Raw genomic sequence first — 26508 nt, forward strand, 5'->3', positions numbered from 1 at the left:
AGATTCAAATTAATTTTCATTAGGGAATTTCATGAGAGTCCTGGGGCTGACTGGAGGCACCCTGGCGTTTTATAAAGCAGAATACAGAAGCCCAGAGGCAGACCCGAGCTCTAGCCCCAAGCTGTAGGACTCCAAAAAGTCACGTCATCTGTCTGTGCCTCCATTTCCTAAACTGTAAAGTCACTGTGTCATATATGATGGCTCCTTCCAGTTCCAACAGGCTGTGATTCCCAGAGCTATAAAAACAAGGCAGGCAATTTAAGAAATATTGAGACCCAACCCATTTTATCATAGCCAGTTCTAGATATGAGGGTGGAGGAGGACATGTCGTTCATGCTAAGTAGGAAGTAGGAATGCAATAATTCTGGAAGGCAGAGTATGATAAGTATCTAAAAACGTGTGAATCGACTTCCCTGCTTTCTCAGATTGCCAGGCTAGTGACCATCACGGAATGTTTGCTGACTTCGAGCCTTGCCAGCCTCTCCAGGTCCGGGAGCTTTGCTTAGCCTTGGAGACACAGGTGAAGGGGGAGATGGTGCGCTCCAAGGCCGGGACACGGCCTGGAGGCTTATCGTTTACGTCTGTCCTTGGAGTAAGAATAGCAAATGCCACCCGCTCCCCCCCCATCAATCGGATTTTTTGGTTGATCAAAGCGGTCACGTATGTATATATAAATATCACATCAGCCCTCATAATATTGGGAAAATGGGGAAAGTCCTATTAAGAATTTCTGGTAGTTGGGTTCTGATTAACCGAGGTTTGTTTGTTCATCGCAAGCCTATCATAATTCCTGTGATACCCACATCCCCTGTTCTACTCCTGCTCAGATGCCCTTTGTACAGAGCCATGGATAGCAGACTGCAGTAAAGATGTATTACATCACAGGACCTTCTCTCCCAACTATGAACATCGCATTTTGGGATTGAGGCTGGTACCTTATTCCAAAAATTATAAAAATATGAACCAATTCAAATGCAAAGATACAGCTAAAACAACTATCTTCCTTTGAGTTAATCCCATCACTGAGTCCACGAGGCATCAGGTCTTCAAAAAAAAAAAATAGAAAGAAGGAGACATTGACCATATACAGCTATTTGATCCCTTTACAGGTGATGAACACACTGTCACACAGCATGGGAGAAAACCCTGGTACCTGTTGCTTTGAATGGCTTACACTGTGAACACTCCAGTTAAGCCTCCACAGGCACTGAGAAGTAGACAAAGGCCTATGGGTTTAGAACCACTGCCATGTGAAAATTAATGACTTTTTTAGAATCATCATCTAGCTTAATTAGGATTCAATAGTCTCTCAATTAGGAAACTTCCCAGATTAAGAGCACCAAAAGTGTAGCAATTAGAAGGTTGAGCACACAGGTGCATGAGGACAGGAGTCTTGTCCTCAATTCTAACAGATGCTGTAACAAACAGATATGGGCTGCACGAAGCACAGTTTACAACAGCAACGCAGGGGTGCCTGGGTGGCTCAGTCGGTTAAGTGTCCAACTTTGGCTCAGGTCATGATCTCATGGTTTGTGAGTTCAAGCCCTGCGTTGGGCTCTGTGCTGACAGCTCAGAGCCTAGAGCCTGCTTCAGAATCTGTGTCTCCTTCTCTCTCTGCCCCTCCTCCACTTGTTCTCTCTCTCTCTCTCTCTCTCTCTCTCTCTCGCTCTCTGTCTCTCTCTCTCTCTCTCTCTCTCTCTCTCTCTCTCTCGCTCTGCCTCTCTCTCTCTCAACATAAATAAATAAACACTAAAAATAAATAAAATAAAATAATTTAGATTCTGGGATTTCCTCTTCCTACTGAGACACATCGAGCAACATAAGTCCAGTAATAAAAAATAAAATATATTATGCAGACTCAAGTTCATTACTGCCCTAACACTGAAGAGCAACGACGACTGATTGATCCATGCCAAGCTCAGGACTTTGATGACACGGAGTGCAGGAAAGAGCCCTTGGTCAGTTTGTTACCAACCACCCAGCTGGCCCTTCCAGTAAAATCCCACGTTTGCTGACGCAGCCTTCCTTCAGTTCAGATCTGTCTCTATCCAGAGGTTACAACAAATTGACAAGTAGGGGGCACAATTCAACAGCCCAGGGCCAGGGCTTGGGGAGATTGGTGACGATTACTGTCATGTCATTAGAGGAAGAGTTAAGTGGAAGAGATAAGACGCCAGACACCACTGTTCTCTCTCAAACCTTTTATTTACTTTTTATATTTTTATTTATTTATTTTTGAGAGGCAGAGGGGCAGAGAGAAAGGGAGAGAGAGAATCCCAAGCACAAGAATCCTCTATGCAGTCAGCACAGAGCCGGACGCGGGGCTTGAACATCCGAACCATGAGATCATAGCCTGAGCCAAAACCAAGAGTTGGATACTCAGCTGACTGAGCCACCCAGGCATCCCTCTCTCTCACCTTTTATATCAGTATAGCTACCAAAGCGCCTCACAAATGTACATGAACCTCCAGCACCCTACTCTGGAAAAGAATAGTGGTTGACAGATATCTCCTGAAGTAATCCAGTGCTAGGCCAAAGACCCAAAAGCTGACTGAGTTCTATCTCAAGGTCATTGTGTGACCTTGCATGGCCACCTCACCTTTTATCATCTTAGCAATGTCATCCACAAAACATAAAAATCCCTCCCGGCCTTACTAGGATGACGTTAAGATGATTCAGACAATTTCTCTAAGGTGTTCTAAGATCCCCAGAGAGGGCAAGCCTACAAATATCAAGCATTAGCATTGGAGTCACTGCACCTCATTTCTTAAGGAGGAGAAAATGAGTAAGGAAAAGAACACGTGGTCGCTGAGCCTGAGAGCTCAAAATGCCTTTAAGTTTCTTCTATAACCTGAGGCAGGTCTCCAGAGAGGGAGATTAAAGTGGGGGAGTCACCTTAAAGGTTTGGATCTGTGAATGCCACCAACAGGGAAGCAAGTGCTTTGAGTATGGTTTGGGGGTCCAAGCAGGTCTGTCCTGAACATGGGCATTGTATTCAAATGTACATGGTTTAACTTAAATCCTTTTCATGCCTTTAACTGTCCCAACAGTAGAAATTCTAGCTCTAGGTATAAGTGGATCATTATTGAGGACAGGGGCAGGAAGGGTGCCATCTCTTTCAAATGTCAGCGTTGCCAGAAAATGTGTCCGCCCGTCTTAAGAATGGGGACACAGAACTGGGTGAACCGATTTGCAAATCAGAACCTTGAAACGATGCTATCTTTTTTTCCCCATAATATTTTATTGTCAAGTTGTTTTCCATACAACACCCAGTGCTCTTCCCCATACGTGCCCTCCTCCATCACCACCACCTCTTCCCCCCCCCTTCAACTCTCAGTTCATTCTCAGCATTCAATAGTCTCTCAAGTTTTACATCCCTCTCTCTCCCCAACTTTCTCTCCCTCCTCCGCTCCCCCTGGTTCTCCATTAGGTCTCTCTTGTTTTCCTGCTAGACCTATGAGTGCAAACATATGGTATCTGTCCTTCTCTGCCTGACTTACTTCGCTTAGCATGACACCCTCGAGGTCCATCCACTTTCCTACAAATGGCCATATGTCATTCTTTCTCATTGCCATGTAGTACTCCATCGTGTATATATACCACATCTTCTTGATACTCAAACCAGAAACGATGCTATCTGAAAGCCACACACACACACACACACACACACTTGCAAAGGTAAATAAGAGGGAAGAACCAAAACAGAGTGGAACCTCAGTGGCACTGTGTCTTAGATTAAGAGATGAAGATCCGAGGACAGTAAAGCAAGGAACTAGGCAGTCAAAAAAGGTACTATCGAAAGCTCCATAATGGCCATTCTTAAGTGCCTTCACTGCTATCTCCTCAACAGCTCTGAGAGTCCTTCTCACTTCTCTAGACCTATTTCAAACTACTGCCTGTACTTAACTTAAGAACCTCGTACTCGATAAGTCTCTCCTCCCCCCCTTCCCTGGCCAATATAAAATCAATTGGTGCTTGACAGGCCGTCTTGTTGGAGTTTTCTCTAAGGCTCAAAGGGAAGAAACGCACCTTATTTGTACATGCATTAACTTAATTCCAGTCTCACCTACTCAAGCACAGCACAATCCTTCAAACTCTGGCCGGAACCCCTTCACTACTTGGTGTCCATGGCAATGAGGACCACCAACCCACTCAAGCAGGTTGTGAGGAGTGACAGGAAAGTGCGTCTCCCCTCGGAGTCGTTAGCTCCTCTGTATTAGCTACATCAGTTGCAGGTGGTGGCCGTGGCTCCAGCCCTCGGGCGTTTGCTTTCATTAGGGAGGGGGACTGTCTTTCTTGTCTCCCCAGAAGAGTTATGGGCTGCTTCTCAAGCCCAACCTGCTGAAGATAAAGCACTAATTGTGGAATGTTGAAACCAAGTAGGACAGGTTTTGCTTGAGAAAAACTTCCCCCGTCTACTTTTCCAGCAACTCTGTTCCCTGCAGCCTCCACCACAACAGCCTGGTTGCTAAACTGTAGCCAGTGATTTAGAACCCTCAAAAGACTACATATGAAATCCTAGCTTCTTCCTTTTATGGTCCTTACCACTCAGTGACCAGCAACCCGTTCTCTTAACTTTCTTAAGTCATGTCAATGCAAGCATGACAATCTGGCCATCAAAGTGTATTTTTTTTTAATGTTTACTTGCTTATTTTTAGAGAAACAGAGAGAGAAAAAACATGTATGTGAGTGCAGGGGAGGGGCAGAGAGAGAGAGAGAGAGAGGGAGAGAGAGAATCACAGGCAGTCTCCACACTGTCAGCACAGAGCCCAACTCAGGACTCCATCTCAGGAACTGTGAGATCATGACCTGAGCCAAGATCAAGAGCCTGACGCTCAAATGACTGAGCCACCCAGGCACCCCTGTATTTTTTTTTTAAAGAAAAAGAGCAATGTTAATTATGGTCCAGGTATTGGGGGATTTATGAGCCAAGAGAAAATAGTATGGTTTCTCCAAACATAGTGAAAGCTATTCAGTTTGCAAACCGATTTCACGAGTTCCATACTATTTCTTTGCTCAAAGTTTAGCTGAAAAAGTTGTCAGATGGTGATGAAATTTCCCTTTACTGTACTCCAGAGGAAGAGAGGGATGATTCCATTTGTGATCTCATTTCAGCAGAAACCAACATATCTAACAAAGACGTTTTGCATAAAAAAGTCTAACTCAGACCTTGTTCTTTATGGAAACGGGAAAAAACCCATTATTACTCAAGTATCCTCTTCATAGAACCTCCATAAATAATAACTATTTGAAGAAGGAGAAACAAACTAATGGCTTTATCTTCTTAACTGCATGAAAAAAGGAAACAAAAGGCTCTTATGAACAAGCCTTTCCAGCAGATCTGCTGAAATGTAAGGAGATGATTTCAAGCTCTCCTTGAAAGCAAGACAACATTCCTATTCACACTGCCTATGTCTGTTGTCCTAAGAACTAGTAAGAAGTTCAAAGGAAAAGTAGAAAACAAATAAGGCACAGTTCGAGCCCTTCAAGGAGCTCGGGGTTTAACAGGGGAGCGATCGAGAAAACAGATGACCGTGAACTGGTGTGCCAAGTGCAGTGACAGAGGGGAACACAGATCCTAATGGAATGCAGGAGGAACGTGCCTAATTGAGCCGGACTTGGAGATCAGGGAGGACTTGTGATGACTCGTTGAACTCAGTCCACAAGGAACCCATACTTCACCTAGTTTGGTGGGAGGGGCTAGAAGTTTATATTTGCACAGGAGTGACACACCCCACTTACTTGTCAGAGTGAATGCTAATAAGCGGTGCCAATTAGAAAATTAAGGATAGATCAGGTGTCAGAAAGCAGAATGGTAGAAACTTGATACCAATAAGAACACGGGCTATATTGGCCAGAACACGACTTTCCCTTTCATCATGGCCTTTTGATCCTCAGGAAATTGAACTTTTCCACTAGGAAATGAAGTAACACGGTATCCAAAATGAGATGGATTCTACTGAGGGATTAAGCTGCAGTCTTATTTTACAGCGAGGGCACTGACCCGAGGTGAGAGGGGCCACCGGCCTCCTCACCCCATCCCACCTCGCATCCCACCTCCCACCCCACTGCCTGGGATTCGCGAGTCGGTTAAGATAGTCTGTTCGCAGGAAAACAGACTATACCAGAAAGAGAACGGTTGAAGTTAGTATCACTTGTCATCCTTCTTCCTGGTATTTGGAGTCCTCTTCTTTCTCATCCTCCGCAAACACTGTGCTGAATGATGTACACACTCGCCAGTAAACGGAGGCCCTGCCCACTGGGACCTAGCTTCTAATTGGGATGGCAGGGCGCATGCGTCAGGCGGGTAACTAATTAGCAGTCTGAGAGACAGGCGAGAGGCAGAAACCATATACGGGTTCGCAGGAGGGAGTAATTACTAGACAACCGAACCAGAATCTAGGCTTCATGAGGGCAGAGTCTTTTGTGTTTTGTTCACGGCTGTATCGCCAGCCTCCAAAACAGTTTGGAACCTAGTAATGCTTCCTAAATATTTGTTGAATTAAATAAATAGCTTCTTGACTTTTTAGGGGGAAAAAAGTCCTGGCATTTATCACGCGGAGAATAATCGCCTGTCTCGCATGCACCACATATTGTGCCTTTTATTCACGATGAGCTGCAGGAACTCCCCAGGGAAATCTGAGACACGCTGGCTCAGCCTATAACTTAAACCTTTGCAAAATCCTGGCGAAGCCGAGTCCGCCGCCGCTCCCTAACCACGGATGAGTGTTTCCCAGTGATGAAGGGTAATGTGGAGCCAGGGTTTTTTGTTTGTTTATTTGTTCATTATGACCTCGAGCTCTTTTCAGCAAAAGGCACAGCCCTTCAATAACAATGCAATTCTGGGAGACACAACTCCATTATTTGCCTGGCTCATCTAACAAGGCAGAACGCAGACTCTGATTTAAACCCAAGCTCCTTAAACGAGTTTTGGTTAGGCTTGAAGGATAAACAGTTGTGATTACTGTCAGTAGGCATAGATTGTAAATCTGTCTTAGATGCTTATATTCCATTAGGAGGGACTCAAATGGATCTCACAATACAATTTCCTTTAAAAAGTCGAATCAAGAGGAAGAAAAAGCAGCTTCAAATGCAGGCATTTGAACAGTCCCACATGGTCAAATTCTAGGGTCTTCCACGGTTTTGTACCGGGTTAGGAGTTTTTCACTCATTATTTTTTACCATTGTACAAATTCTTCCTAATGTGGCTTCCAGGGCCGGGGAAGATATGGGTAATTAGAATGTATCAGAACATTGTAGGGAAACCCAAGCATTCATATAAAAAAAAAACCAAGTGGGGATAATGCCATCCTCCTCTCACCATGACTTACACTAGCCTCATGTACCACAGCAGGTGATTTCAAGTCTAAGATTTATTTTAACACAAACGGAGAAGGATCCGATTTTATAATCTGACTTCTTCCGAAAGCCCACAAAGCCAGAATCATTCTTGGCTCTGTTGGTGCACCTGCTAACAAATGAGAACATCATGTACCACCACACAGATAGGCTGCTGAGCATACCGCCCCCTGTGACCTTTTCACCTTTCTCAAGGTGGAGTTCAGAAGGTACCTGGCCTATGGCAGAGTCTAAGGGAAAGATGGAAGGAGGCCCACACGTAGGGCCTTATCCTCTAAAATCAAAAATCTTTGATTAGAAAAATTTCCTGGATGAAAGAAAGAATAAATACTGCTCTGTAGAGCTCTCCATATTTTTTCCCACAGCATTTTTTCAACATATCTCCTTCAATCTTCTGAGATAGGTAGGGTTAATGGCGTTTTGTCTGTTACGTAGATGAGAAATGGGCACAAGAAGGCTAAATCACTGGGGCACCTGGGTGGCTCAGTCAGTTAAGCATCCAACTTCGGCTCAGGTCATGATCTCCCGGTTCATGAGTTCAAGACCCGCATCAGGCTCTGTGCTGACAGCTCAGAGCCTGGAGCCTGCTTTGGAGTCTGTGTCTTACTCTAACTCTTTGCTACTCCTCTGCTCGCACTCTATCTCTCTCAAAAACAAAAACATTGAAAAAAATTGTTTTAAAAAAACGTTAAGTCGCTTACCTGAGACCACATGGTTCAGAGTGTTGAGTTTTAAACTTATTTCAAAAAGAGCTAGACCTCTTTTTTTAATGTTTATTTATTTTGAGAGAGAGACAGCATGAGTGGAAGATGGACAGAGAAAGAGAGGGAGACACAGAATCCGAAGCAGCCTCCAGGCTCTGAGCTGTCAGCATAGAGCCTAATGCGAGGCTCGAACCCACACACCATGAGATCATGACCTGAGCTGAAGTCGGCCGCATAATCAACTGAGCCACCCAGGTGCCCCAAGAGTTGGACCCATTCTACATACTGCACCTTGAAGGATGCATTTGGAAAAGCAGCACTGCAACTCTTGTTATACCACAGTGGCTATGCCCTGTCCCAGTAAGCTCCCCTGCTTTTCAAAGGTATGGCCAATAACCTTTACTTTGGACTTGCGCATTTTTCTTTCTCCCTTCCCCACTCTGTGTCCTGAAAGAACAATTAAGATCCATCTGGGACTAATTACAGCTAGTCTCGAATTTGAACTTGCAGCCATTACCCAATTGAGGTCACTTATTTTAAATTAACTTGCCTGGTCAGGACCTAGGTCTGGTTATCTTCAGAGCCCAGTGCAGAGAGGCACCGGCTGGCTCAGACTTTTAATTAACTAGCTGAATAGGCTGCACAGTGACAAACTGCCTATGATTTGATGGAGTCATTCATTTGCATTCAGACAAGGATCAAAATACATTGTCAGAGCTTCAGGGACTGAGTCCTACAAACCTTCACACAGTCTCTTATTCAAGGCTGTGAGTCTCTTCCTTCTGCTTCCCCCTAATTATTTTTCCTGCGCTTTTGTTCTGATTATCCAGCATTCATCACAAGCGCAGCTTGTGATTAGACAATGGCAACCCATGTCGCTCGCTGATAGGGAATCGAAAATTGGAGTCATGATCGTACGAACCAGGCCCAAAGCTTTGAGAAATAATTAGGTGAAAGCAAAGGGAAATTCCCAGGATGCCCCACAACAAAGGAGAATTTCCAAAGATTCAGGCCGTAACTGCTCCTCACTTAGGTAATAATACATAATAACGGGAGGCGCTCAGTCTTTGTTGAATAATGGTTCTTATGATCAGTAATTATTAGTAGAGCTGCTGCCACTCGGTGACTGGGCTTTGGAGTCAGACGGATCTGACTGACTCCAGGCTCCATCACTAGAAAGTGATGGCAGAAGCCTGTGAGGCCTGGGGCGAGTTACCTGACTTCTCTGGGCTTGAGTTTCCTGACCCGGAAGATGAAATGAGTAATAGTAGCTACCTTCGAGGGTTGTGGTGAGGATTCCGGAGCTAAAGCACGTGAAAAACCAGGGTCCCGGAGTGTCGTCCACAGTAAACACTCAACAAATATTGGCTTATGTTTGTCCTCTGTCACATCCCACCACCAGGCCTTCGTCCAAGGGCATCTTCTCACCGGGGATCCCCTTTCCCCTTCTGTCTGCCAGCAAAAGCCCCCTGCACCCCATCATTCAGTCTAGTCTAAAAGGCACCTTCCTCTCCAGGGGAAAGCCTTCACTGCCTCTTAGAAGCACGTGTTGAGCATCGCGTTGGTGTCACACACTAGGGCTGTGTGCTGTGGGGCACGTGCGTGAGGACATAGCAGACGGGGGAGAGGGAAGCAAAATATGGATTGGCTTCTTTCCCTTTGCCGTCTCCTTTCCTCACTCCCCTACCAGCACTTTCTGGAATCGCCACTGCTGGCCCTCAGGTCTTTGTCTCGGGGTCTGCCTCCGGTGCAGTCCTGTCTAAAACAAGAGTCTTTCAAAGACACCCCCCCCTCTGGCTCGTGTTCTAGGAGTCTGAGCGAGTGACCTCAGGCCACCCCCTTCCCTCCACGTGGAAACTTCCCAAGGGAGCCCCCCATAAGCTCACTGTGTCCCTTCTTATCCCCTTGCCTGAGAATCCCATCATTGAGGATCCTGCTTTGAGCTTTTCCAAGTGTACTTATTATCATGTGGAAAGGTAGTTCTTAAATTGCAGAGTGCAACAGGATCCAGTGAGTGTCAAAGGCAGACTCCCCAGACCTTCTGAACCAGACTCTCTGGAGACGTGCTCAGGAAGCTGCCTCTGAAGCTGCCACCTGGAGGTTCCCCAGGTGACCCGCACTTTGAGAAGACCTGTCCTGAGACATTCCTGTAGCCTGGGCCTCCGGAGAATGTGGATCGTGTCCCCAGTGTTCTCTGTGCGCCCCCCCCCCCCACCTGCTCCGAGACTCTGCAATTCAAGTGAGTAAAGCCTGGAATAGCTCTGCCTCCCTGCTCCGGAAACGAAGCATGGATAAAGCCAGTTGTCACTGTCCGAGCGGGCCGGCCCGAGGCTCCTGGGCAACTGTCTACCATGCAGAAGACAGAGCCGTCTTGAGGACTCTGCCACATTTGTGCTCTCACCTCCCTCACGGCCCCCTCCCGACCCCCATCCTCGCCTGTGGTAGGAACACTGTCATGACTACATAGGACCCGCTCACTTGTCCTGTGCTGCTTTGTCTCTGGGCGGAATCCTGCCCCGCCCCCTCCAGCTCCCCATGCACACGATCTTCTCAACTGCAGTTTCAGTGTGCCTTGGATTCCTGTTCCTGATCAGTGTTGGCGGCAGGAGAGGAGGGGGGCAGTGGAGGGTGACAGTGCTGGCTACCTTGTTGTTGGATGACCTCCAGCTTCCCATCCTGATTTCACACTCGACTCAAATGCCTGAACTCCAAACACAAACCTCAACTCTTCCATGCACCTCCAACCCAGGGCGATCCTAAACAGTGGCCCCAAGACCCCCTCTGCACCAAGTTCTGATGCTTCTCCATATCCCTTACCCCATAGCAGCAGGAAGCCACTTCTGTACATTTTGAGAGCGAGGGACATGAAATCAGAGAAGCCTTCATGGAAGAAGGAAGTTCATGCATATGAACTGGGCCTTGAAGGACAGATGTGATTTTGGCAGGAAAAGATGGAGGGAGAATCCATTGCAATAGGAATAAGGAAGGGAATACGTTAAATAGGATAAGCAACAGACACTAGGTTAAGAACTGTAGATGCATTATTTCATTTATTCCTTGCTGCAATTCCATGAAGTAGGCACTTATGACAGACCCATTTTACAGATGAGGATACTGAAACACAGAGACTTAGGTGAATTGCTCAAAGCTACACAGCTATTAAAGGGCAAAGTAGGGGGCACCTGGGTGGCTCAGTCGATTGAGCATCCAACTTCAGCTCAGGTCATGATCTTGCTGTTCAGGGGTTGGAGCCCCACATCGGACTCGTTGCTGTCAGTGTGGGGGCCACTTCAGATCCTCTGTCCCCTTCTCTCTGTCCCTCCCCTGCTTTCACTCTCTGTCTTTCTCAAAAATAAACATTAAAAAAATAATAACGGGCAAAGTAGGAACTCTAAACCAGGCAGTCTACCCTGCATTCTTGACTGCCTTACTCTACTACCTACAACTATCATGTTCTCTATTTTACGTGGGAAACTGAGTTTCAGAGGTTGAGTAACTTGCCTAAGGCTGCACGGCTTGTAACTGGCAAATCTGGCAGATCCCATTCTATTTCCCATAGAACCACTTATGCCCCTTCTAACGTAGCCTTTCCAAGTGATCATTTCATTCACAATGTCTTACTGGAGCCAGCCCTGGCTGCCATCACGACAAATGCCTATATTGGTCTAAATACAAATCTTTCCTCTAGTGGGAAAGCAGTGGAAAACAGCAAGGGTCTGCTGAAATCAAGAGAAATAACTCTCTGAAATACATTTCTCTGTTTTCAAAATAGCTTTCTCTTTAAGTCACCTGTTTGTCAGGTTCCGACTTATAAAAACCACAGGAAAAAATCTTTTAGGTCTTCAGTTGGAGACAAAGTCCTTTCTATCTCAAGTGGGTTATGAGTTAATAATCATTCTATCCTCACTTGTCTCCTGTACATATTTCTGCTCTCGTATTTCTCCTTCTGGGTTGTAATTGTGTGTCAACTTGGCAGTCTTTCCTACTCTGGTGTTGAGATCCTTGAAGCGGGGCACCTGGGTGGCTCAGTCGGTTAAGCGTCCGGCTTCAGCTCAGGTCATGATATCACAGTTCATGGGTTCGAGCCCCATGTTGGGCTCTGTGCTGACAGCTAGCTCAGAGCCTGGAGCCTGTTTCAGATTCTGTATCTCCCTCTCTCTCTGACCCTCCTCTGCTCCTGCTGTCTCTCTCTGTCTCTCAAAAATAAATAAAAAACAGAAAAAAAAGAAGTGTGAGATCCTCGAGGCCAGGGCCAGCTTTTGGTGACCTCTGTCTTCCCAGTGTCTGCCCCACCCAGGACTGGCACAGAGCAGGCACTCAACAAGTGTTCATTAGAGGAGGTGAATGGAGGCACCTGAGTGGCTCCGTCAGTTAAGTGTCTGACTTCAGATCAGCTCATGATCTCATGGTTCGTGAGTTCGAGCTCTGCGTTAGGCTCTATGTTGTCATCAGAGAGCCTGCTTTGGATCCTCTGTTCCCCTTGCTCTGTCTGCCTCTCCCCGACTTGTTCCCTCCCCCTCTCTGTTTCTCTCAAAAGTAAACAAATATTAAAAAAAAAAAGAGGTGAATGAGATGTGGTTCAGAGAAGCAACTCTTCCATCCGCTGGGGACCTTCATCCATATTCCTTCTGAGTTGGTGGCATGAAGGTAAACTGGCTCCCAAGGGGGAAACGCCCTGATTTGTAGTGTTGGCTGATTTATATCATGTAAATACTACTACCATGGCTGATGTCAAGCTACCATTGGTTTAATAAGTAGCTCATGAAATTCCTGAATGTTTAATAATCAGCTTTCAGGAGCCCCAGTTTTGGGCCAAAAGCCTGTAATTCTGCCTAGAGTGCTTGAAATATTGTCCTGTCAGTGGGATCACAAAGGTGGATAAGCTGTCAGAGTGGGGAAGATAAGTGCCAAATGTAAATAGCAGAAGTGAAAGCCCGGGGCGCCTGGGTGGCTCAGTCAGTTAAGCATCCAACCGTGGATTTCAGCTCAGGTCATTATCTCACAGTTCATGAGGTCAAACCCCACATCAGGCTGCTCACTGATAGTGCAGAACCGGCTTGGGATCCTCTCTCTTTCTGTCCCTCCTCCACTGGCACGTGCTCTCTCTCAAACTAAATAAACTTAAAAAAAAAAGTGAAAAACCAAATGGAACATTTGCAAATTAGAATACTGTTTGGCTACCATGACCTAAGTCTCTATCGTTTGTCATCCATTTCCAAATTGAGAGACACTTCAATGACATAAGTCCTAGAAGGGGGAGAAACCCACCAAGTAAGTAACTATCCTAAAAAAACAAAAGCCCCAGAATATACTGGGTTTCTGACAGATAATTTACTTTTATTTGGAAATATAAACTGTTCCCTCGCTTCCTTCAGCAATCAGAAAATCTCACAGACAGAAGGTTCATTCACAGGCGCATCACCAGGGAGTGGTAAGGACGACATCTCATTCTCCACATCCCGACGCGGAACAATCCTGTCTTTCCCCTCCCAGCATGGAGGCTGCATCATGCTGGGCTGACCCTGGGTTTCTAAAACTCTACCCAACATCCATGGTTCAATTCTGCACACTGTAATGGAGCTAATGAGTAAATGGCAGGATTTGAATCCAGAACCGTCTGGCACCTTCTAGTACATCACCATTAATAAATACCAATTTGTTCCAAGCTTCAAGGGTGATTCAGATTACATCTATAAAGAGAAGCATGAACACTATAAGGTGACATTTTAGGTGTGATACTAGAGTTGTTGATCCTGATCATTACCTAGAGGTGGGAGAGTGTGACTCGTGGAAGAATGAAGACAGTTGTGCACTAATCTCTGGTTGGGGGTTGGAAACAACACAGATTTGAGTGAATGCTCAGCTGTATGCCACGTGTTGCCATTCCTTTTTTTTGTTTGTTTTAAATCCAAGTAATGAAGAAAAACGACAAGGAACGAGTCCGCTGGCACTCTCAAGCCCTCTGCTGACCATCCATATAGTCCATCAAGTAGGTCTTAGTCAGAAATTCAGGAATATAGTGTTTTGGGCCCAAACTATTTTACAAAATCTACACAGAAAAGAAAAAAAAGATACCGTTTGATATTTAGAACAGAGTTGTAAATATTAAAGCCCAAGTTGTAAGTGTGAACATAAAATAATAGACAGTAAATTTCATCAAAGAATACATGAACACTGTTATTTAAAAATGTATTGTTTAGGGGCACCTGGGTGGCTCAGTCGCTTAAGCATCCAGCTTTGGCTCAGGTTGTGATCTCCTGGTTCGTGAGTTTGAATCCCGCGTCAGACTCTGTGTTGACAGCTCAGAGCCTGGAGCCTGCTTCTGATTCTGTGTGTCCCTCTCTCTCTCTCTGCCCCTCCCCTGCTTACTCTCTCTCTCTTTGTCTCTCTCAAAAATAAATAAACATTTCTTATAAACATTTTAAATTTAAAACAATTTTTAATATTTTAAAAAATTTTAACAAAAACATGTATTGTTTAAAACAAATGATCACTAATTTGAGAGGGGACCCAAAGAAATGCAGAGAGACTGCAAAAGTCATACATATGGCTGTGCTGTAGAGAAGGTCCTTTTTGCTGTATTATTCTAAGTTGAACACTAAGGTTGAATACTAGTTATAATCACCCTGCCTCTACCTGAAGAAACATCTAGAATATTTCCAAATATAAATAGGGTACTGTGAAAGGTCTTCTAGATGAAGTACTCTAGGAAAAGGCACAGTATTTAGAAACGCGTCATTTTACAGGAAACTCTGGTGGAAAGGCCCCCATGTTTTAAGTATGAGTTATTGGCCCCGTGACCGGGAACTCTAACCCACCAAAGCTGCTAGACTTCCTGCGTGTGAGGCAGTACATGGAAGCTGCCTTGGGAAATGTTTTTGTAAGTTTCCAGATCTGTCACTTGTACCCAGTCCCAGGCATTATTTGTTGCCTCCAAAGCACTGCCCATCATCATGCTCTCTTACAAAACTCATGAACCTTTGAAAGTAGATAAGGATACTCAAGGTTTGAACCATAAGGCAAATTAACTTTATTTTATTAGGACAGGGAGACATGATCTACATTCTCTTCCCTAAGGACATGACAAGGCTTTAAGGCAATATTTCCCACTGCCTCTCATGATATGCTGTAGGATTTTCAGTGACATCTCGATAAATATACTTTATTTTTATACAGCCGTATTTATTTTCTTGTATATAGTTTTGTAGATATTATTGCTTTAGGTGTGGCTAAATTTAAGAAAAGGAGTAGCGATAAAGACAAATATGAAGTAAATAATAGTACTGTGGTCCGTGAATAGGACACAAATGGAAGGAAGTCTGTGAAGGAACGAAATTTGAGAAATACTGTGTTTGCGTTAACACAGTAAGGTTTTCCTACCAAGGTCAACATGCATCGAGATGGTCGCTTATCCACAGGGGCAGGAATAACCTGGTGGGTGCTCCTTTGACTTACTCATGGCCCCGTATTACCTCTCATTTGTTCGTTCTCTGCCTGTCCTGCTGTTCAGCATTAAATCTTCCACGTATTCCATTCAGTCATAGTGAATGCACTCTTAAAGTCTGGGAAGTGAAACTTCCCCGAGACGTTCTTTGGTGAAATCCTTGCCCTCTAATCCTTACATCCCAGCATTTTATTTGATGCTTTATTCAATTGCCTTCTCTCTGCATAAGCTTCCCCCGTAGACAGAATAAACACTGATGAGATTTCTCGGTTGTAGTCCCATTTTCCTTCTTTATGAAAAGCTTCAGCCTGTCTTTCTCCATCGGCACCACCCGCCCCCCCCACCCCCACTGGGCTGACTGGGGATGGGTGATTGGCTCTTCGCCTCACTAATGCAGCACATTTACTCAAGTCCGCAAGACGAAGCACTGTCTTTCCGTTAGAGGAGAGCGTGAGTGTGCTGACTGAGATTATTACAAAATAATTCTAAGGGAATTGACTTCTGATATATTTTACTAAGACTAAAGCAGTTTAGTAGCTCAGGGTTTTCATTCAAGAAAATGAACGCCTTTTATCATATCTGATGGAAGATTTCTTCCGGGAAGTGTGGCATATTCTAAGGCTGATTTTTGTAGCACACCACTGTTTAACTCCCAACACAGCCGAAATTAGATAGGTTGCCACAGGACAACAGCATCTCTTTATAACTGAGGAAGCAGGAAAGGGAGGGGATGCTGAAAAAAATGTTTTCCCCTTGAATACAAGGAGTGTGGTTTGTTCCTTAGAGAGAAAAATACCTGTACAACAGGTAAGTCTGGTGAATTAAAACTGGAAACCTCCTTCATTTCTTTCCCCAGCCCCCCAACCGTTCTCAGGGTACCTAAATCAAAGAGAAGCCGATTAACGTGAGTGGGAAGGCACGTTCTGTACTCAAAGCAAGGTCAGTCTTTATACATAGATCCTTGTTTGGCACTGATGTGGAAAATCCAAACATGGAGATACTTAGGTCTGCATAACAGATGGATCTAAGGGGGAAAAAATCATAGACACTTTTCCACATACACAGATATTTTTTTTTAATGTGAGCAGAGAAAACCAGATGCTTTCGCTCCCAAAGGGTCTGTGGGCCTCTCTCAAGTTGTCTTATGGAGCGATTTTATTTCCAATTTCTAAAATTATAGAAATGTGTAGATTGAGCATTAGATTGGAAAAGAAATGGCCTCCTACATAGAAAACCAACTGATCATTTTCTGAATTATTTTTAACTATTCAGTGAAACTCGGCCTCCAGCGTCCCGGAGAAGCGGATGGGGGAGTCAATAAGGGAACATTTCCCCCAAATGCGTAGACCATGATTCACTGACTGCTTTAACAACGAATGCCATGCTGTATGCACGACTCAGCGAGTTAGTATGTGAGAGCTGTTTTTATCTGCAAATGAAACTGTGGTTTAAGTTTTGACGAAACAGGATTGCGGCATTTTTTTTTCAGATCCTATTTGTGAAGATAAAAATAAATGTCCTTAAGACAAGGAATTTTATCTACACTTCATGCATTTCTCCTTATTACATTGATCGTATCTGCCATCATATCTAGCCATCCTTTATCTCCAACAAACCTTCCAAAGGTATGATGAATATAGCTCGTGGATTTGCGAACTCGGAAGTTCCTCCTAAAATTTCACAGTAAACCATTAAGACAGCTTTTATACTTGAAGTTCAGAAACTGATTCAGAAAGAGCTATTATAATTACTGTAAAAGCAACGTTGAATATTCTCTTGGTTAGCAGAGTCATTAAATAACTAAGGGTACAATGTATGCCTTGTTCATCTATAGCAGATAGAAAAAATAAAGATTGAATCTAACTGAACAAGAATCACTCCCATTAACTAGTTCTTTTGTGCATTCTATCACACACAACCCTCCCACCCCACCCTCCCTCCCACAAACTCTGCACCAAAAATTCAAAAAAGGGAAAGACTGAGAGCAAAACCTTACACTTTTTGCAGTAAGGCCTTGTTTAGCTCACAGCAGTAGGATCACTGCTGCCTTGTATGAGTAAGAATTCGAGAGGGTGGAATGTACCCTCTTAAGGATTGGGACTTTGACTGTTTCTGAAGGAAACCTTCCACAAAGTGTATTATGGGTTTTTTCAGCAGAAACTACCAACGCCAACAGACCATACCCCGATGACTCAGGCCTTCACGACGAACATCCATGATCACACACGCTGCTCCGCTAAGTCTGTCTGTCGCTTCCTCTGCTGCTCACGACCCTCTTTCTAATACCCCCTCCCTCTATGCACACCCCTTTTAATTGGCAGCTTCTCGTTCACTGTGAACTGAAAAGCCAAGTTTATTAAGAACTGTATGTCAAGTAAGAGTTAAGAAGGCACTGAAAGTGAAGCTGAAGAAATAATTATGGCCTTCGAGGCAGCAGCTCTGTGACACGTAAAGGTTCCTATCCTCGCAGAACTTTCCCATCTCCTGCAGTGGAAGCTAAGCTTTGTAAGGTGATGATGTGAGGCAGCTACCTACAGATAAGTGAATTTCTTCTGAACAGACCCTCTGGGCAGGGACCAAGGGGCATATTCCAATAGCTTCAAGGGTTTCTGAACCGAAAACACAGTGTGTCAGGGAATGACTCCCTCCCACGGTTATTTAACCTCACGTAATTCCAGGAGGCACGTCCCGAACATTTCCATAGATGTTGCTCAGTTTGATCTTGACATACTGCTGAGATAGGAAGGGTCGGTCAGGTTCATTGCCCCACATTACAGATAAGGAAATGGAGGCTGGGGTAAGTTGAGTAATTTGCCGACAAGCAACAGTGAATTCGTGACAAGGTTGGACTCCTGGGTTCTCATTCGGGGCTTTGCTCACAATCCCGATGTTTCCATGGCTCCCTCTCTGCTCAAAAGGACACTAAGCCCTTCCTCTGGTGACAAAGACGCCATGTCCTTTGGGCTTCCTGCTTTATTGCTCTAAGCTCTGTCTGCTAGATGTCCTCAGGAATCGTGCTCATTTTTCTGGCAGAATTCAAAACCCTCTGATTTTATTATGTTGAGGGTTGTCAGTGAATTAAAAATTCAACAAATGTATGGCCCCAACTTGCCATCCAAAGGTAACAAATGTCACTAGTAAGGATGTTTCTCAAAAGCAGACACTGAAGAATACATCCCAGCAGATACCGAATGGCTCATTGTGTGTCGTGGCGGCGAGAGAAATCGCCTCCTCAGGACATTCATTAACCTTTCATTTCCTCCATAAATAATCAGTCCGAAATGCAGCTCATGTTTTAAATTCATCAAAACAGCCTTCTCTCTCTCTCTCTCTCTCTCTCTCTCTCTCTCTCTCTCTCTCTCTCTCTCTCTCTCTCTCTCTCTCTCTCCACCCCCAAAATAAGTAAACTTTAAAAAATTAATGTTTTACTTATTTTTGATACAGAGAGAGACAGGGTATGAGCAGGGGAGGGTCAGAGAGAGAGGGAGACACAGAATCCGAAGCAGGCTCCAGGCTCTGAGCTAGCTGTCAGCACAGAGCCCGACACGGGGCTCGAACCCAGGAACGTGAGATCATGACCTGAGCTGAAGCCGGACGCTTAACCCACTGAGCCACCCAGGCGCCCCAATTGATAAACTTTTAAAAAACAAACAAACAGGCATGTGGTTCCACTCCTCTGGGCCAGCATAAACCTTATCTTCCCCAGGAAGCCTTCCTGAACCATGCCAGCAGCCCTTAGGTACCTTTTCTTCCTCTTGTCCAAGAACAAAGAACAATTATGGATATTTGACAAGTAGCACATATTAAGGAACCATGTAATGTGCCGCCAAGAATATGGGTTCTAGAGGCAGACAGACCCAGGTTCTAATTCCAGCATTACCACTTCTGAGCTGCGTGGTCTTGGGCGGATTGCTTCACCTCTCTCTGAGGTTCCCCATCTGTAAAATGAAAGTAATGACATTTAATCTGTTAAACTGTCCCCGGGATTAAATACATGTCAAACGCCCAGCACACTGTCTAGCATATACTAGGCACTCGATTAAGGGCAGTTGTGTGGACCAGGATTATGGCCTTTAAGATCTAGCTCGGGTTTGATATGTCTGCAGCTTTGTTGCCTTCCCAAGCTGTTTTTAAACCCTCTGACAGCTGTGTCCATGACGGAACTTAACAGGAGCCTTAGGCTTAATTGCACCTTACCTGCATGCGTTCCTTCCAAGGCCTTACAGTTCATAACCTTTTATTGCTTTTCTTCAAGAGGGCTCCTAAAGTGGTATTGGCTTCAGACTTAGAACAAAACCCGCTCCCACTTCTGGTTGTATCTTTCACCTCCGTGTCATCCCCTCCTTGTCCCCCCTCCTTGTATTCAGTACAGGACTTCGTACATACTCAGTACTTAATAAAATGACATTTTATAAAATCCTCAATTAACCAGAATTTGCCCTTCTTAGCTATCTGGAAATAAGCTAATGTCAAGTATTTAGTCAAAAACTTCCAACTGACAACCAATACATTTGGTTGGAAATTATGCAATCCACTTACATATTTTGGAATAGCAAAAATGCATTTGGTAAACTGTAAGGCTTAGAATTAATAGTGTTCATCATGAAAACGACAATAAGAATGATGACCCCAAGACAGGATTTCTCAACCTCAGCCCTACTGATAACTTGTTTGCCAGATCATTCTTTATTGTGGGGGGCTGCCCCATGCACTGTAGGACGTTTAGCATCATCCCTGGCCTCTACTCACTAGATAGTCAGCACCCTTCCAGATGTGACACACAGAAAAATGCCCCCAGGCATCTCCAAATGTCCCTTCGGGGGAAATCCCCCCCCCCACCTGAAGGCATCATGTTCAGTACCAAAAGCTGTACAAATGGTCCCAAATCTTTCATCCTAAGGCAGGAAAAAGAAGATAAGCATTTTCAAAAAGTTTCAATAGGCAAAAGCAACCTCGATTACCCTGAAAATCCCATTAACCCCATTCTTTGAGTGTTCTGTTCTGTAAGCATTCCAGATAACAACACAAAAATGTACTGTACATTCTATTTTCTAATTTGTATTCCAAGTTCAGCCCATTTTCCATCTCAGCAGCTAAGTACACACTCTAGTTCGGGACGCTGGGGGCGGGGGGAGGATCGTCAGCTTCATCGCTCCTGCCATCTATTTTAAGTGACAATGATGCTACTGACCTGGAAGCTTAGAGAGATTTTTTTTCCTCTTTGTTGACACTCTTACTTTAATATTAGCAAGCCTTCCTGTATTCTCTGCCTGAAATTGAAATGTACCAAAATAACTCTGGTCCAGCTAACTGTGATTTTTACTGTATATAAAAGACCTAACACTTTGTTTATCACTTAAAAGTAATTTGCTCTAGCCCGTTGATTGACTGTTGTGTTTCCCGTTGATTGGGCAATTGAAAATGCCCTTCTTAAATAAGCACTATTTCTTATTTCTTCTGCAGGTTGTGATCCTGGGAAAACATTCGAGAGGTTATCACTACATGCTTGCTAACCTGGTAAGAACAAGCAGCGTGTTTGCTTCCCAAGGCAATTTATTCTATTTAGTTTGTGTTGTCTGTAATCATCCAAAAAAGAAAACATGAAGGACCTAACATGTTCTCTAGACACTTGAAAAAATGAGTCAGTAAATGAGTCAGTAAATACCAAACCCACAATGCAATAGGCTTGTTTTCAATTATGCTGTCCCTGTTTCACCTGTGAAGCTTATAGTCTCTCCTCATGTAAAACATAGTAATTTGACATGATTCTTCACTGGTTATTCTTAGATTCAATTTAGATTTGAAATGTAAACCATCTTACCCAGGTTTGAAATACAACACTAGAAAGAGAGGACACAGGAAACGGACTCCTTCCCCAATTAACTCAAGTATATGTGCCCCTCAGTCCTGGATTCGTCTTTCCAGAAGCAGAACACCACCAGATCTTTTCAAACGAGATGCCAGGAGTAGGTCTGAACAGAACATCAAGGGAGCCTCTCAAAGTGTGCAGCCCCCTTTATACTTCTAATAAGGCGCAGCTTGAGTCTTTTCCTTCATGTTTCCCATGCCTTTAAAATTTGTGATGTTCTAGAAGCTGGCATTTCATTAGGTTAGGTTATAGTTCTTTCTCCAAAAAGACTATTGGTTTAGGAATTAACAAAATAGCTTCTGAATCAATAATAGCTGTTTAGCAGAGGTTCGGAATACTGCCATCTCCACGAAATGAAAGAGAAATGTTACATTATCACTATGATACTAAGAATCTATCAAATTATTACATGAGTTCCAACCCCAATTTTGTTTCATTAGCGCAACAGAATGATGATCATTACAGAGCTCTTACACCAAAAGAATAGCAACAAAGGTGAAAGATTATTATAATTATATCCTTGGATTTCTTAAATCAAAGAAAACATCTTATTTTGTTTTAATAATGAATATTTTTTAAATGAGAAAAGAAGTGTTACTTAAACCTCTTTCTTAGGAAGCGTATTCATTTGAACACTTTATAAGAGGAAGATTGGAGCTACTGCTTTGAAATGTAGTGTGCATCTTCTCCAATCAATTGCTCAACATGGAGCACTTCAGACCATTTGGGGGATAAATGAATTGACTCTTTTAGGAGGAGAAATCTTGATTCTTCGTTTGCATCTGAATGCATTCAATTTGGTTTTTTAGGCAACCAATAAGTAAAGGCTGTTTGCTGACTCAGTGGAAGTTAGGCCAGGGCTTGGCAGGAAACACGATGTCCCCGCAAGGCACCTGAGGCCGTTATTGATGGGATATTACCATTTCTTTCTCATCAATAAGTATTTTGCTCTCCTTCCTTCCTTCCTCTATCCCTCTCCCTTTTCCTTCTTTCCTGCCTTATACAACCCAGGGTTCACCCATCACTGACAGTGTATGTGATGACTCTAGCTAGTGCACACACAAACTGTTTTATTATAATGGCCATGTGTGATTTAACATGTGTTAGAAAAATATAAAACTAGCACATCAAAATCCAAATTTCATGGATGTCATTGCTACATATAGGGCTAAAGGGGAGATTTACCAACAAACTAATTTTTTAATGTGTCAAATGTGTTGTGAAAACAAGAGAATGGGGGATAAACACATAGCGAAGTCGGGGTTTTGTGCATGTGGCTGTGGTGTGTGGACTGCCAAAGTTTGGGAAGGAGCGTTGCGCTAGGGGTCAGAAGGCTTGGGCTGTCATCCTGACTTTGCTACTAACTAGCTATGGGACCTCGGGTGAGTCACTTCACCTCCTTGGGACCTCAGCTTCCGTTACTGTAAAACTCAGACAGGAGTGAAGTCTGTGGAAAATAAAAGGGAGAGGGTCACCAGTGGGAAGGAAGAGCTTCTGATATCAGCACAGGAGAGGGAAAGGCAGGAAGGTTGATGAGAAGAGCTTTAGACGGCAGTACGGTTCTGACAGTCTTGGCCAACACAACCAGGAGCTCCAGTGCGAAGATCCCCAGGCTGCCGCGAACCGGTGAACCACTGCACCACCGCCTCGCTCAGCCACTGGCTGGCAGCTGCCCAGGGAGCACGTATCTCCCTTCCGAAAGCTGAGGCAGATGCTGGAACCAGAGGCTGTCAGCCAACTCAACTCCTTGAGCCGGGTTCCGCCTTACAGGGAGATGAAAGCCAAGCACATCGATGACCAGATGATGCATAAAGACCTTCCCCCATTCTAGAATTGTCACCAAACCTCCCTATTCCTACCTGCAATCCTTCAGATGAGCATTGGCTTCAACTTGAGACCCAGACCTGACAGAAATGAAAGCCTATGGAGTGATAGAACTGCAAGAGAGAATCATTAGGACAAGGTTGGGGAAAAGAACGCTTAGCTGAACGTCTAACCAGGACTCAGAATCATGAGGCATCAGGCAGAAACCTACTACAAGAACAAGTAAAGTCTTCCTTCAGAAAGGATGTAATGCCTAGTGTTATGTCGGTGTGCCCAATGAAATCATGAACTCATTCACCATACTTTGAGCTGCCACTCAGTTTTTTCTAGTGACCTTCTTTTCATTTGAACTCAGCTGTGATTTCATGAGTCCCTATACTCTATATCAAATTGCATATGGGCAACAGAGATGGGAACTGTTGCTGGTTTGGATAAAAATGAGATATATTACCCCATCATGGTTTCCAGGTTTTTTTAAGGCCGATAAAAATACCCCCAAACACCTCCACCAACAACAGACAGATACATGCGTGCACACACATGCACACATGCACACACACACCAAGACTATTTAGAAGTTACTTAGATGGTCATAAAAGAGTAAGTGGTGCTAAGATGCTTCCTTTCAAAATGAACCAGCTGGATGAAAGCTGAGGACACACACACAGGGGAACAAAGTCTTACCCGGGTCTTGGTGTAACAACAGTGCAGACAATGCTGCCTTCTTCTGCAAATGTCAAGTCACAGTCACAGCGCTCACCTAAGCTTTCATGAGTCACCTGCACCAGCGCACCGTGTACGCCCTTTGCCACGGAGCTCCATCGGTCTCGCAAGAGCTTATTTGTGCTTTTATATGGACTTTCCCTGGTGGCAATCCTAAAATGAGCTTTGGACAGTCCATGAACGCTTCAACACAGGCCTTTCACGGGTCAGGGTGTGCATTTCAGAGCAGACAAACAAGCTGCAGAAAGTTGTAATGTGTTGAAGTCGCTGGAAGAAACAAAAGATTCTATTAGAAGTACAGGCAGAGATGGGATCTAGTGGACACACGGGCCAGAAGTGGACAGCCCAATAATGAGAGAGCAAGTGAGTCTCTTACAAACTCTGTGCCAGTTGGTGATGCCATTTTTTAGGAGCTGTTCCATAATTAATTGTTGTTTTCTCTTCCAGGACTCTAAGGTTGTACTGTTTTTCCACTTTAGTACTACCAGCATGTATACAATCTGTCAGTCAGGCAGCCCGTCTGTCTTTCATGGCAAGGTATTGATCAGGATCCTCTTTTAAAAAAATGTTTATTTGGAGCACCTGGGTGGCTCACTCAGCTTAAGCATCCAACTTCAGCTCAGGTCATGATCTCAAAGTTCATGGGTTCAGGCCCCGCGTCAGGCTCTGTGATGGCAGCTCAGAGCCTGGAGTCTCCTTCTGATTCTTTGTCTCCCTCTCTCTTTGCTCCTCCCCTGCTCATGATCTGTCTCTGTCTCTCAAAAACAAACGTTTAAAAAATCAAAAATAAATAAATGTTATTAATTTTGAGAGATAGAGAAGGGAAAGGGCAGAGAGAGACAGGGAGAGAGAATCCCAAGCAGGCTCCACACTATCAGTGCAGAGCTTGACATGGGGCTTGATCCCAAAAGCCGGGAGATTATGATCTGAGCTGAAATCAAGATTTGGATGCTTCACCAAGCCACCCAGGCACCCTGGATCGGGGTCCTTTACACTGCATTCCCAAACATGTTGTGTATTGTGGTTTAATTTTTTTCGTATATGTCAACAATGATAGCTGAGTCATTGTGTGCAGCATCCCAGAGTAACAACACCAGGCATAGTGAAAACAAGCACTAGCCCCGGAGCCGGGAAACAGGTTTCCCCATCTGTAAAATGGAGAGGTAGATCAGATCACTATTTCCCCACGTTGCTACTTGTACACAAGTTGTGTACATAAGACAGTACATAGCAAAATTCCTTAAACTTACTGCTTTTGAATTTATATTAAATGTGCGTTGCAGAAAGATAACTACCATCTCAAGTCTATGATTTTACAAAAACCATTCCTTAGAATGGTAGATATTTAGGCTAAAGAATTTAGTCAATGTAAAGAAAAATATTAGGTAAATTGTGGCTCAGCTGATCTACCTATATGGCAAAAAACCATAAAGGTAGTAAATTAATGACTAAAATTTGGAAAACACGCCAACGTAACTTCCAGCTCTACCTCTCTTCCCTTGTGGAGGGTCCGTTGGGACCAGAGAAGGCCAGGAGTGAGAGTATAGGCACAGCAGCTAGGCCAATGGTGAGGCTATAAATGGGAGAACAAAACCAGAGCCCTGTTACCCTTAGGGATATAAAGTTGTAAGACACACTTAAAATCACTTCAGGTGGGCAGAAGCCAAGAAAGATAGGCGTACCCTTCCCTAAGTTCTAAACATGGCTGAGGATCTGAAGGATCAATCAAAACCAACTCGCAGTTGGCACAAAATGAATCGGGGGTTGAGATGATCCAGCAACAGATGTTTGGCCCCCAGCCCCCAAAATAAGACCAATAAACCCACCAAGCATTTGAGGTGCCGGCAAAACACAGGCAGAGTGGACTCATTCAGTGCTGAGCCAGCGAACCACTCTTAGAAGACCCAACTGTTTCCCTGCCCAGATCAAGCTTGATCCCAGAGTGGGAGACTGTTGTTGACCCTGCAGGCGGAAGTGAGGTCGTGCCCGCTGCCAGTGGTAGAGGGCCGCCCGGCAGTCCATCCAGGAGACCATCATGCTCGGGCAGCAGACGGAAGGAAGCTAATGTATCTTAGACTTTGCTCTGCTGGGCCAGCTACTTTCTACAGACTTCTTATCAAATTTCCTCAGAACAACCATGAAGAGAGACTTACCTCTTCACCTCCTATAGCCTTTTAGACATCAGGAACAGGGGCTCAAAAAAAAATACGGGACTTGCCCAGAGTTTCAGCACAATCCATTGTCAAGTGAGGCCTCCAATGCGGATTGAGCAGATTCCTGACAGAGCACCTTGCTCTTTCCATTTGACCCACTCAAGCATCTCAGTGAGACAAAAGGCAAGCCCCATGAAGGTCACAGAAGAACATTTGCAAAGATATAAGTGCATATGAATGAAATACAAACTGTACGCTTATGAGAGTAAAGTGATCAGAGAGAAAAAGTCTTAAAAACCAAGGTCAGCCTTATGAATCTGGGTTTGAAACATGTACAAAGGCCATTCTGAAACGCATCTTTCTAAATATGTTTTTATTTATTTTTGAAAGAGAGACAAAGCGCAAGCAGGGGAGGGGTAGAGAGAGGGGAAG

General features: G+C 44.3%; 1 protein-coding gene across 5 annotated transcripts in view; it reads left to right on the forward strand.

Moving 5' to 3' along the window:
- Window positions 1-26508, forward strand: part of GRIA3 (glutamate ionotropic receptor AMPA type subunit 3) — a 273414-nt gene that overhangs the window by 143563 nt on the left and 103343 nt on the right. For all 5 annotated transcript variants that reach the window (XM_029930244.1, XM_029930243.1, XM_029930239.1 and 2 more), the window contains one exon: window positions 20971-21024. In XM_029930244.1, coding sequence (XP_029786104.1) covers window positions 20971-21024 — 54 coding nt within the window. The remainder of the gene's footprint in view (window positions 1-20970; window positions 21025-26508) is intronic.

The sequence above is a fragment of the Suricata suricatta genome, chromosome X (genome assembly GCF_006229205.1).
Source record: "Suricata suricatta isolate VVHF042 chromosome X, meerkat_22Aug2017_6uvM2_HiC, whole genome shotgun sequence".
Taxonomy (NCBI): domain Eukaryota; kingdom Metazoa; phylum Chordata; class Mammalia; order Carnivora; family Herpestidae; genus Suricata; species Suricata suricatta.